The sequence below is a fragment of the Sarcophilus harrisii genome, chromosome 4 (assembly GCF_902635505.1).
Source record: "Sarcophilus harrisii chromosome 4, mSarHar1.11, whole genome shotgun sequence".
Lineage (NCBI taxonomy): Eukaryota > Metazoa > Chordata > Mammalia > Dasyuromorphia > Dasyuridae > Sarcophilus > Sarcophilus harrisii.
This window is the reverse complement of record NC_045429.1, coordinates 312192237-312205517: the sequence shown is the minus strand read 5'-3', so window position 1 is coordinate 312205517 and position 13281 is coordinate 312192237. Positions and strand designations below refer to the sequence as shown.

The following is a 13281-nucleotide window of genomic DNA, read 5'->3' as shown; positions in this document are numbered from 1 at the left end:
TGCCTGAATTTAAAGAATGCTGATAGCATCTGTATTTCCTCAGGAAACAGAGACAATTTAGAGTAGTACCTGGTTAGCACAAAAAATATTAATTAAAATGAGAACTTAGCATTCTCTCTAACCTAATTGCTACCCACTTATGGTTCTACCCTTTACAATCCTATTCTACCTCCTCTTCCAGGAGTATTTTCATTGATTCTTAGGTCCTTAGTGTATAAGCCCTTGTGTGACAGGATCTGTTTTCTGAGCATTCTTGAATGAAGAAATAGAAAAAAATGTTGTTTGAAAGTTCAAGTATGTATCACCAATGGAGAAGTATTCTACAGGATATAGTGGAATGAACCAATTGATTGGTGAACCACCTGGAATAGAATTGGGGAGAAAAAGAGATCAAAAGAATAAGGATGAACATTTAGAAGGGGTTATGTACATGACACTGGTGCTTTAGGTTGGGATAACTAGGACTGAGAATCCATTAAAATAAGAGTCAAATTGTTTGCTTATTCTTCAACAGAACTTCTGATGAATTTGCAGAATTAATCTAGTCTTACTACAAAATAGGATTTGGTGTCTGGAGCATGTGCTTTTACATGGAGCTTCCTCCAACAACACAGGAGCCTCCTTGATTAAGGCAATTGAAGTTTGTCTCTTTTTGCTCTAAGATTCCACGTTTTAGGAAAATGTGAAACACATGGATGCTGACTAAATATATTTGACTCCTGAAGTTTTGACCACCCAATGCTTCATTGATTTCAATTTGTCATTATGCTACATTATGGTTTCTAAATAATGAATGGAATATATGTGATGTATTCTCATATGAAATTTATTCTTGTGCAGTCAAACGTACTTTCAATCTGGAGGAATACAGCCTCTCTCAGTCTACTTTGGAACAGGTATGTTATACTGTCAAACAACTTCCCATTCACTTGGGAGACAGAAATCAGCTTGGCATTTCTTTTTCTTTTCCCCATCCCCTTTTAACCTCCTTCCCTTCTCCATTTTTCAGGTCTTCCTAGAGTTGTCAAAGGATCAGGAGCTGGGAGATTTTGAAGAAGAACTGGATACAACAGTAAAATGGAAACTCCTTCCACAGGAAGAGCCTTAAAGGGTCAAACCTTAGAATCATTTGTAATCCAGTTAATTTGCCTTATTTATCTTATATTTTGTTATAAAAATGAGTTAATCAAATCTTTTTGGGACTAAAAGGAAGCAGAAATCAAGGGAGAGATAATTCAAGGCATCTGTGACAGTCAATGTAAATTTTCAGAATTTGGAAGGTTTTGTTTGAGGAACAGCAAGAAAAACAGTATCATTTGAATTTTTTTTAATGTTAGTCCCAGTCAAATCCTTACTTTCTACAAGAATCATTTCCTTATTACTTTTAATTGTAGCACCTTCCTTCTGTTGATTGTCTCCAATTTATTTTGTATATAGCTTGTTTTCATTTTTTTTTACATATCTCTCTGTTGAATTCTTTGAGAGCAAGAATTTTATTTTCTCATTCTTTGTGTCCCTTGAGCTTAGCACAATGCCTGGAATATAGTAAGTGATTAATAAATGTTGGTGATTGATTAAAAATAATAAAATCATATGCCTATAGAATCTCAAGTTGGAAAAAAATTATTTAGTAGACTGCATTAGTCCTCTTCCCAGGAGGAATGGAAAGTGATATATCCTGACTGCTGTGGATAACTCTAGTTGAGGAATTTCAATATATAATTAAGGTAAGTAAACATCCACAATATTCAGTTTTTTTCCATTTATTATGCCCAGTGATTCTAGTGATGGATGGTTTGATTCTGGTTTGTGAGGGAACTCTGTTTTTGTGGGGTTAATTTTCAAGAAACAATTAGCACAGGTGGCAGAGAATCAATCAGTACTCTTGGATCTCAGCTTCAAAGGCTGCTTTTCATGCATAGTCATTGTTGAACAAAAGTCCTATCAAGTTCCTTTCCACTTTGTTCTTGGTTTGTAACCTTTTCATAAATAGTTTACCACTTGTATAAAGGCTTATCTTCGCACCATTTTCAATCTTCTTGAAGGCATCTGAAAATATTGCAGAAAACATCATTCTGAACAGCATGGAAGAAGGCACGCTACTCTGCTTCACTCCATAAGTTTCTGGAAAAAAATGAAAGCACTGTAGAGCATAGATGATGAAATTGATACATGTATTGCCACTGCTTAGCTCAGCCTTTTGGAGGCCCTATGAGAAAATGTGGGAGAGCAGAGGTATCAGGAGGGATACCAAACTGAAAGTCTATAGAACTATAGGGCTGAATACATTGTTGTATGTCTTTAAAACCTGGACAAGTCTATCATTTTTGAGGCAGAAAACTGAACCACTTTCATTTGAATTGTCTTATTGAGATCCTGAAGATTACCTGGGAAGATACAGTATCAGACACTGAGGTTTTTTCCAGAGTTTAACTGTCAAGAATTTCAACTCTATTGCAGAGCACCATTCTACTGGATTAGCCATATAGTTTGAATGCCAAATACACCTTACCCAAAACACTATAACAGGGAACTCTCACAAAGTAAATGCTCACATAGTAGTCAGATGAAGCAGCATAGGGAAACTTTTAAGGTATCTCTTAAAAATGTTATTAACTGAGATGTTGGAAATTGTGGCATAACATGTTATATCCACATCAAAGAACACACCATATCTCATGAACAAAACAGAATTGTAGAAGCTTAAAGGAAATTTAAACTGCATAGAGCCAGAGTCACATGAACTCTTAAGTGTTCTAAAGAGCCACTTGTGCCCAATCTGTGCCAGTGCCACCTTCATATCGATCTGATCAGCCATAACAAACACATTGTACCCTGATCCCAACATTGTGACATTGTATAATTAATCTTCTTTGAAAATAAAGAAAGAACAACAATATCCTTGAATCAAAGAACATAATTCATCACTAAATATGTGCAAAACTGGGCAAAGTATCACCATATAACCTGAATTCCCATGTTACCTGTAATGTACAAAGTGGCCAAAAAATGAAATTCATACTTAAAATGGATTCTATTTTTCACTCATATCATTGTTAGCCTAAATCATCACCAGTTCTTCAAGATCGGTGTTATACTAACACTAATATTTTTGAACAGTGAAACCTAAAATGAAGAGGGGAGTCTTCTCAGGAACATTATACCAATCAATACTACATATCAATTTTTCTTTCAAGTGGCTTCCACTTTAGGCTTAGTTGGTCTGACACAGTGGCCTTTTGGGATAGAATTATTCTCCAATAAGCAATGCAAAAAAACCCTTCTATTTAAATTTTTCAATTCTACTTAGATGGATTGGACAAATCTAGTCCATGAAAAGGTTAGCACATGATCATTAGTACTAATTGTTATAGAGAGAATATTAGAACCTGATTATATTAAGGAAGTGAACTTAAGTTATGTTGCTACATTTCCGGAGAATATAGTGGTGATGGAGACTGAAGAGTTTATATCTAAGGAAGGAGATACATTAACCCAAGTGGCACTCTTACTAAGCCCCTGGATGAAGGTCATGGAAGAGATAATATCAAAGCTATAACCAAAAAAAAATGAGGGTTTGGAAAATATTGCCTTTATAATTTGTTTCTTTCCACAGAAAGATTTCTCTGGAGAAAAGAAGGCGATATTCAGGTAAGAGTATGGAGGGAAGGAGAGATAACGAATCTGTAGCTAAAAGTCAAGAGATAAACTTCAGTAAGGAGTACTTAACTAAGTAACAGAGTTAAACTTTTTCTGCTTGCTTTTTCTTAGTTTCATTGTTATCATCCTCAAAGTTCCATGTCTGATCATAGCAGATTACCTAAAGTTATGCAACCATGATCCATATTTGTGAATATGATATCCTCTCTGTAAGAGAACATCTTCCTGAAATATTTGAGATATATATATATATATATAATACTGATCCATGTTAAAGAACTTTAAGAACAGATTGAACCATCTATACTCAATCTTGGGAAATGGTCATGGGCCAAGTAATCTGGGTCCTGGAAAAAAAAGAACTAGGCAATCAAAGGCTCTCCCCATTGAAGTCAGAATCAATGGAGGAATTTTTCAGATGCTTCTTTTTGCACAAATTTGCACAAATTGTGGAGTATGTCAACATATAAAAATATTTGTTGAACTAAACCAAGGTGAAGTTGTTATGAGGAAAACAGAAAATGGTGAATATCAATTGTCGATCTGCATATGGGAGCCATGACACTATGCTAGATAATAGGGTACCTAATGGTTGTAACTAGACAAGATATCGCTCTTGCTGACCTTGATTCCTTTTGCCAACTAAAGTGTGCAAATAATCCACATGGAGTTCACCTTATCCCCAACTGGCAAATTGACCATCTTATTCCATTTTAGGGTCGAATGTTTAGTCCCTATAAATCAGTAGCTTCATCATTATATTGTTTATTATTAAAATTGTGTCTATTCTCCCAGAAATCACATCTGTGATGACTCTATACTACTACAAAAAGTTCTAGTGAGCTCTTTCTTTCTTCTTTCCCCAACAAAGAGTTATCTTCTCCCCTCAAAGGGCTGTATGTACCTTGAGAAAACAGTTCAAATCTCCCTTAGAAAACAAATACCTTTTCTTCTGGAAAGGTTTGGTCAACTCCTAAGGGGAAACCAAGACTTAGAAAAGAGAAACTTTTGCTTCACCATAACTATAGCAAATTTACTTGGAGAAAAGAAGCCTCTTGGCTGTCTTAATGATAATGCTGAATTTCAAGATGAAAGCAACATCCTTATCTATTGTGAAAGAAGGGAGCAGCCCCTCAACAGAAATTTCTAAAGGAATGGGCATCTAGAACTATTTTTTCCATTGAAACTTCTAGGGCAAGAGATATTTCAATCGTTACACTGGGGAATATTAAGGAGGGGTAGTAAAGAGCAAGTCTTGATATCAACACTAGCACTTGAACAATCTGCATGCAAGAAGACAATGTAGTTTTATCTTTCTAAACACAGATGGTCCTACTTCATAAGAAAGTGCCTCTGCCAGAGATGTCTCCATTTGTGCTATAGCCCTGATGATGCTGGTGATGCTCCCACTCAATATTACTGTATCTTTCAGAAAACATACCGTGAACTATAATAATTTAGTAACATATACTACATTGATGAGATTATTGAAATCTTGGACTTGGTCTACTAAACTGGAGAAGTGAAGGTTATTGGTCTTTCTCTTGCACGTTTGTTCATTACTTCAAAAAACCATTAAATGTTGTTTGTGTTCATTTTTTATATTTTTAATTTGTCTTCTCCTCACTTCTTTTTCATTCTAATAATGCTTTTCCAGGTGGTTCTTCTCAATTCCAAGATTTGGGTTGTCCAGGAAAGGCTCTAAAAACATTTAAACTATAAAAGTTTCTCTAGGTAACCTCTAAGAGCTTGCCACCAAAGATTGGGATGTGATAAAAACAGTATTTGCCAGATTTCCCCCCATACTTTACTATGTATGTTAGGCTTAGTTCTTTACTCAAAAGATAAAGAAAATATTCCCATGATTTGATTGACCCAGAGGACTAACTGTCAATAAGCCTAACCATTTACCTTCCTGGTGGTCTCAGGATATGTTGACAAGGATCTGTTGTAACCTTAAGGCATAAAAAGGCCCACCCACATGGCTTAAGGATCTTTCAAGCTTGATCCTTGTTCCAAGACTTCTCAAATAACCATACTATATCTTACTGACCAGAAATGTTTCCATAAAGTGATAAAGCAGACAAGCTAAATGCTATCCTTTCTATGTTATGTTTAAGTAAACTTCATTCAGATAATAGGTACACTCGATGACCTATGAGGAGCCTTCAGCTGTATTTAAACACCTTTGAAAAATTTATGATGTGCATAAATATTATTGATGATACAAAGATAAAAATGAAACAGTTACTGGTCTCCAGGAATTTACATTCTGCTCTGGGGATCCAACTGTTCCCAAGTAGGTAAATACAAAATAATTTCAAGAGAAATAGATAAATAAACAGAAGGAAATCAGAAAGATGTTAGGTAGAAAATGGGAGCATAATCCAGATATGGGTTATCTCTTACATAAAATCACATAGATAGGACATTGAAAGTCATGAGCAGAAAATCAGAAATTTGACTGAAATATGTGTGATGGGGAATAATGTGAAATGAGACTGCAAACATAGGTACAAGCCTGATTGAATTTAAATAACTGAATGAATATTTTTATTTTTAATAGCTTATTTTTCCAAATACATAAAAAGATAATTTTCAAGATTCACCTTTGCAAAACCTGAGGATTAAAAAAACATATTATCTTCTTGATAATAGGAAACTTATTTAATTAAAATCACCAAAAATGTTTATTTTTCTGTAAGAAGTGACAAAGTCCAATGTGTATTTTAGGAATATAAATCTGAAAAATAATAGAGAACATAGAATTAAGTGAAGTTTTCCTTTAAATAACAAATAGTTTCTATCTAAAATCATCAACAAGCATTATCTGTAATGAGGATATGCTAGAAACTTTCTAAATTAGATTGGGAGTGAAAAAAAGAACTTGAAGGAATTAGAATAGATACTAAGAAAAAACAAAACATCATTTTTGCAGATGATATGATGGTATACTTAACCCTAGAGAGAATTAAAATGATGAAAAAAAGAGCTGAGACACTATTTTACAGGAAATCATCAAAGACAACTGCCCAGCTGTAGTAGAATCAGAAGGTAGAATAGGCCAAAATAAAAACTCCAAGGAATATTGTGACTAAGGAAAAAATATTACAAGAGGTCAGAAAAAAAACAATTCAAATACGGAGAAGCCACAATAAACATCACTCAGGATCTAGCAGCTTCCACATTAAAGGATCAAAGGGTCTGGAATCTGATATTCCAAAAGGCAAAAAAACTTGGAATGCAGCCAAGAATAAACTATCCAACTAAGCTGAGCATTTTCTTCCAAGGAAGAAGATGGACATTCAATGAAACAGGTGAATTCCATTTATTCCTCATGAAAAAACCAGAGCTAAACAAAAAATTTGATCTCCAAATATAGGATTCAAGAGAAGCATAAAAAATAACAAGAACTCTTGAGAACTGTATTTCTGTTATGGACATATATAAAGATATGTGTACAATTTGATTTTACTGTTATAATACAAAAAAGGGAATTAGAAGTGGAAAGGGGATTGCATCAGAAAAAAAAAGGAAAAGGGAAGATAAAAAGAGGGAAATTATATACCATGAAGAAGCAAAGGAAACCTATCATATCTGAGGGAATTAAGGGAGGGGGAGGAACATTGTGTGAATCTTACTCTCATCAGATTTGGCTCAAAGAGAAAATATTAGGCATATTTGGTTTACAGAGAAACTTATCTCACCTCATTAAAAAGTGGGAGAGTGAAAGGGAAAGAGAAAAGAGTTGGTTAAATAGAAGGGAATGCAGAAAACAAAAGGGAAAGGGACTCAAAGCAGGAGGAGGGATTCTAAAGAAAGAGAGCTGCATGAGGCAAGTGATGCCCATAAGTTTAATTCTGGGGAGGGAGATAAGGGGAGTAAGAAAAAGAAAAGCATAATCTGGGAATAATAAGATGGCAGGAAATACAGAATTAGTAATTTTAATTGTAAATGTGAATGGGATAAACTCTACCATAAAGCAGAGGCAGATAGCAGACTGGATCAAAAACCAGAATACTACAATATGTTGTTTACAGGAAATACATTTAAAGCAGGGTAATACATACAGAGTAAAGGTAAAAGGCTAGAGCGGAATCTATTATGCTTTAGGTGAAGTCAAAAAAGCAGAGGTAGCCATCCTTATATCAGATCAAGCAAAAGCAGAAATTGATCTAATTAAAAGAGATAAGGAAAGAAAATATATCTTGCTAAAGGGTCGCATAGACAATGAAGCAATATCAATACTAAACATATATGCACCAAGTGGTATAGTATCTAACTTCCTAAAGGAGAAGTTAAGAGAGTTGCAAAAAGAAATAGACAGCAAAACCATAATAGTTGGAGATCTCAACCTTGCACTCTCAGAATTAGATAAATCAAACCACAAAATAAGAAAGAAGTTAAAGAGGTAAATAGAATTCTAGAAAAGTTAGATATGCTAGATCTTTGGAGGAAACTAAATGGAGACAGAAAGGAGTACACTTTTTTTTCTCAGCAGTTCATGGAACATATACAAAAATTGACCATATATTGGGGCATAACGATCTCAAAATTAAATGCAGAAAGGTAGGAATAGTAAATGCAATAAAAACTACATTCAACAAAAAGCTAGGGGTAAATAAACCAAAAAGTAATTGGAAATTAAATAATCTCATCCTAAAGAATGAATGGGTGAAACAGCAAATCATGGACACAATAATTTCACCCAAGAGAATGACAACAATGAAACAACATACCAAAATTTGTGGAATGCAGCCAAAGTGGTAATAAGGGGAAATTTTATATCTCTAGAGGCTTACTTTAATAAAATAGAGAAAGAGAAGATCAATGAATTGGGTTTGCAACTTAAAAAGCTAGAAAAAGAGCAAATTAAAACCCCCCAATCAAATACTAAACTTGAAATTCTAAAATTAAAAGGCCAAATTAATAAAATTGAAAGTAAAAAAACTATTGATTAATAAATAAAACTAATAGTTGGTTTTATGAAAAAAACAACAAAATAGAAAACCCTTTGATAAATTTGATTAGAAAAAGGAAAGAGGAAAATCAAATTGTTAGTCTTAAAAATGAAAAGAGAGAACTTTCCACCAATGAAGAGGAAATTAGAGCAATAATTAGGAGTTATTTTGCCCAACTTTATGCCAATAAATTTGATAACCTAAGTGAAATGGATAATTACCTTCAAAAATATAGGCTGCCCAGATTAATAGAGGAGGAAGTAAATTACTTACATAGTTCCATTTTAGAAAAAGAAATAGAACAAGGTATTAATCAATTCCCTAAGGAAAAATCCTCAGGACCAGATGGATTTACATGTAAATTCTACCAAAAATTTAAAGAACAATTAACTCCAATGTTATATAAACTATTTCAAAAAATGGGAAATGAAGGAGTCCTACCAAATTCCTTTTATGATACAGACATGATACTGATACCTAAACCAGGTAGCTAAAAACAGAGAAAGAAAATTATAGACCAATCTCCCTAATAAATATTGATGAAAAAATATTAAATAAAATATTAGCAAAAAGATTGCAGAAAATCATCCCCAAGATAATACACCATGACCAAGTAGGATTTTTACCAGGAATGCAGGGTTGGTTCAATATTAGAAAAACTATTAGCATAATTGACTATATCAATAACCAAATTAACAAAAACCACATGATTATCTCAATAGATACAGAAGAAGCATTTGATAAAATCCTACATCCATTACTAATAAAAACTTGAGAGAATATGGGAATCAATGAACTTTTCCTTAAAAGAGAAGCATCTATTTAAAACTATCAGTAAGCATCATATGTAATGGGGATAAACTGGAACCATTCTCAATAAGATTAGGAGTAAAAAAAGGTTGCCCACTATCACCATTACTATTCAATATTGTATTCGAAATGCTAGCTTTGGCAAGAAGAGTTGAGAAAGAGATTAAAGGAATTAGAGTAGGTAATGAGGAAACCAAATTATCACTCTTTGCAAAGGAGATGATGGTATACTTAGAGAACCCCAGGGATTCTACTAAAAAGCTATTAGAAATAATGTACAATTTTAGCAAAGTTTCAGGATACAAAATAAATCCACATAAATCATCAGCATTCTTATATATCACTAACAAAATCCCACAGTTAGAGATACAAAGAGAAATTCCATTTAAAGTAATTGCTGATAGTATAAAATATTTGGGAATCTCTCTGCTGATGGAAAGTCAGGAATTATATGAACAAAACTACAAAACACTTTCCATACAAATAAGTGCTCTTGGGTAAGTCAAATGAATATAATAAAGATGACAATACTACCTAAATGAATTTATTTAGTTAGTGTGATACCAATCAGACTCCCAAAAAGCTATTTTACTGACTTAGAAAAAATAACAACAAAATTCATCTGGAAGAACAAAAGGTCAAGAATTTCAAAGGAATTAATGAAGAAAAAAACAAATGAAGGTGGCCTAGCTATATCAGATCTAAAACTATATTATAAAGCAGTAGTCATCAAAACCATTTAGTACTGACTAGGAAATAGAGAAGTTGATCAATGGAATAGATTAGGCTCACAGAACAAAATAGTCAATGACTATAGCAATCTAGTATTTGACAAACCCAAAGGCTCCAGCTTTTGGGATAAGAATTCACTATTTGACAAATACTGCTTGGAAAATTGGAAACTAGTATGGCAGAAGACCCACATCTAATATCTAATATCAAGATAAGGTTGAAATAAGTTCATGATCTAGATATAAAGAATGATATTATGAACAAATTAGAAGAACACAGGATAGTTTATTTCTCAGATTTGTGGAGGAGGAAGGTATTTGTGACCAAAGAAGAATTAAAGATTATTATTGATCACAAAGTAGATAATTCTGATATTAAGTTAAAAAGTTTTTATACAAACAAAACTAATGCACACAAGATTAGAAGGGAAGCAATAAACTGTTAAAATATTTTTATAGTCAAAGATTCTGATAAGGGTCTCATTTCCAAAATATATTGAGAATTGACTCTAATTTATAAGAAATCAAGCCATTCTCTAATTGATAAATGGTCAAAAGATATGAACAGACAATTTCCAGATGAAGAAATAAAAATTATTTCTAGCCACATGAAAAGATGCTCCAAGTCATTATTAATCAGAGAAATGCACATTAAGACAACTCTGAGATACTACTACAACCTCTCAGATTGGCTAGGATGACAGGAAAAGATAATGCTGAATGTTGGAGGCGATGTGGGAAAACTGGACCACTAATGCACTGTGACTGGTGGAATTGTGAATGCATCCAGCCATTCTGGAGAGCAATTTGGAACTATGCTCAAAAAGTTAACAAACTGTGCATCCCCTTTGATCCACCAGTCTTATTACTGGGCTTATATCCCAAAGAGATCTTAAAAAAGGGAAAGGGACTAACATGTGCAAAAATGTTTGTGGCAACACTTTTTGTAGTGGCAAGAAACTGGAAATTGAATGAATGTCATCAATTGAAGAATGGCTGAGTAAGTTGTGGAATATAGAGGTTATGAAATATTATTATTCTGTAAGAAATGACCAGCAGGATGACTTCAGAAAGACCTGGAGAGACTTATATGAACTGATGCTGAGTGAAATGAGCAGGACCAGGAGATCATTATATACTTCAACAACAATACTATATGATGATCAATTCTGATGGACGTGGCTCTCTTCAACAATGAGATGAACCAAATCACTTCCATTTGTTCAATAAGGCAGAGAACCAGCTACACCCAGCGAATGAACTCTGGGAGTTGAATATGAACCACAACAAAGCATTTCCATTCCCTATGTTTTGTCCGTTTGCATTTTTAATTACCTTCCCAGATTAATTTTACCTTATTTCTAAGTCTGATTTTTCTTGTGCAGCAAAATAATTATATGGATATGTATACATATATTGGTATTTAACATATACTTTAATATTTGTAACATATATTGGTCAACTTGCCATCTAGGGGAGGGGGTGGGGGGAAGGAGGGGAAAAGTAGGTTTTGGAAGGGTCAGTGCTGAAAAATTACCCATGCATATGTTTTGTAAATAAAAAGCTATAATAAAATATATAAAAAAAAAAAAGAGTTGAGCTATGCTCATCTCCGCTTGTAATCTGTGTCCTCTGATTTTTATAACCTCTTGCTTTCTCAACTAGATCTGAGGACCAGTATGATTTTGGTACATTCAAATAGATCTGCGGGTTGGTCTATCCCTCTGCTCTGTGCTCTGGTTCTTAAGTAGGTAGGGTGCCTACTCCACTACAACTGGATGAGCAGCTCTGAATCTAGAACTATAACCTAGAACTAGGTAATCATTAATGGAATTGTAAATTGGTAACTGGTCCTGTCCCTAGGGCTAACAAAAAGATCTCCTGTAATCTCTTTCTAACCAGGAGTTGGTTTCACATACGGCTCTAGGCACTGAGTGTTCAGGGTGCTAATGCTTCTGCTTTTGCCAAATCCCCCCTCACCTCAAGGTCTATAACTGGTGCCACTTCTTCCATGCCACTCTCTCAACCAGCCACCACACCAGCACCTGCTATCCTCTCATATATTTCTAAACTTTCCTGAATTAGAAAATAAATCACTGTGACATTTTGTTGATTACCCAATTTATAGCTTGGTGTGATGCACTTTTTAATGTTACTTAAAAAGGTGTGTTGGGAATATTTGGCAAAAATTGGAGCTCTGCTCCACGTCTTGTCTCCCCCCTTTGAAAATTACTAATTATCTTTAAGTCTAATTTTATTTTCCACAAATTTGCAATAAGGAAGAAAATTGTCAATTCACAATTCCCTAACCCCTCTATTAAAGCAATTATCTCAAGCAAAGTAAAAATTGAATTACAATCATGACACAAGCATTTACTTTAGAATACTAAAAATAATCAGTGGAATTGGTTGTTGTTTGAGCTGTTATTGTAGTTGCGGTTGTAATGTTGGTGGTGGTGGTTTAGTGATAATGACAGAAATTTTTTGTGAGGAGGCAACTGTGGAGAAACAGAATGAGCCCTAAAATCATGTGTTATATGATCTGGGTTTAGATCGTGTCTGCCTTATTTACAAATTGTTGGACTTTGGGCAAGTTTCACCTTTCTGAATCTGTTTCCCCATGTGCAAATTGAAATCATGATTTTTTTCCAAGTCTTCCAGAATTGTTGTGAGAATTAAACATGGTAATGTTAAAACACTTTATAAAATATAAAAAAATAAAGGCCAGCTAGTTAATATAATTTATATCATTTGCCTGAAGTAAAGTTAAAATTCTCCGTTGAAATTCCTTAACATCCATCACTACCTGTATTGATTTTAGGGTTTACTTATTTTAATTTCCCTCTTGCCTTCCCTTTCTTTCTTTCCTAATTTCAATCTGCTCTTTGGATTGTTTACATTTTTCCTGTTTAAAGATTGCATTGTGGTCATCCTTCTTGATGGACTTTTTCTCTTTTTATTTTTTATTTTGAAGCATTTGAACTTGGTAATTGCTCCTTTATTTCAGGAAGCAAAGAGTCACAGGAGTAAATGTAGGATTTGTCTTCATGTAATTATTCCTTCCAGAATAACATGCACAGCCAGCCATCTATCGCTGTTGTTTTCCTGCACTGACTAGA

At 33.9% G+C, this 13281-nt stretch overlaps 1 protein-coding gene across 3 annotated transcripts in view; it reads left to right on the top strand.

The window, feature by feature from the left end:
• LOC100932031 (ATP-binding cassette sub-family A member 9-like) overlaps positions 1-1563 on the top strand; it is a 95752-nt gene extending 94189 nt beyond the window's left edge. For all 3 annotated transcript variants that reach the window (XM_031965706.1, XM_031965707.1, XM_031965708.1), the window contains 2 exons: positions 841-896; positions 1010-1563. In XM_031965706.1, coding sequence (XP_031821566.1) covers positions 841-896; positions 1010-1108 — 155 coding nt within the window. In that variant the 3' untranslated portion in view covers positions 1109-1563. The remainder of the gene's footprint in view (positions 1-840; positions 897-1009) is intronic.
• The last annotated feature ends 11718 nt before the right edge of the window (positions 1564-13281 follow it).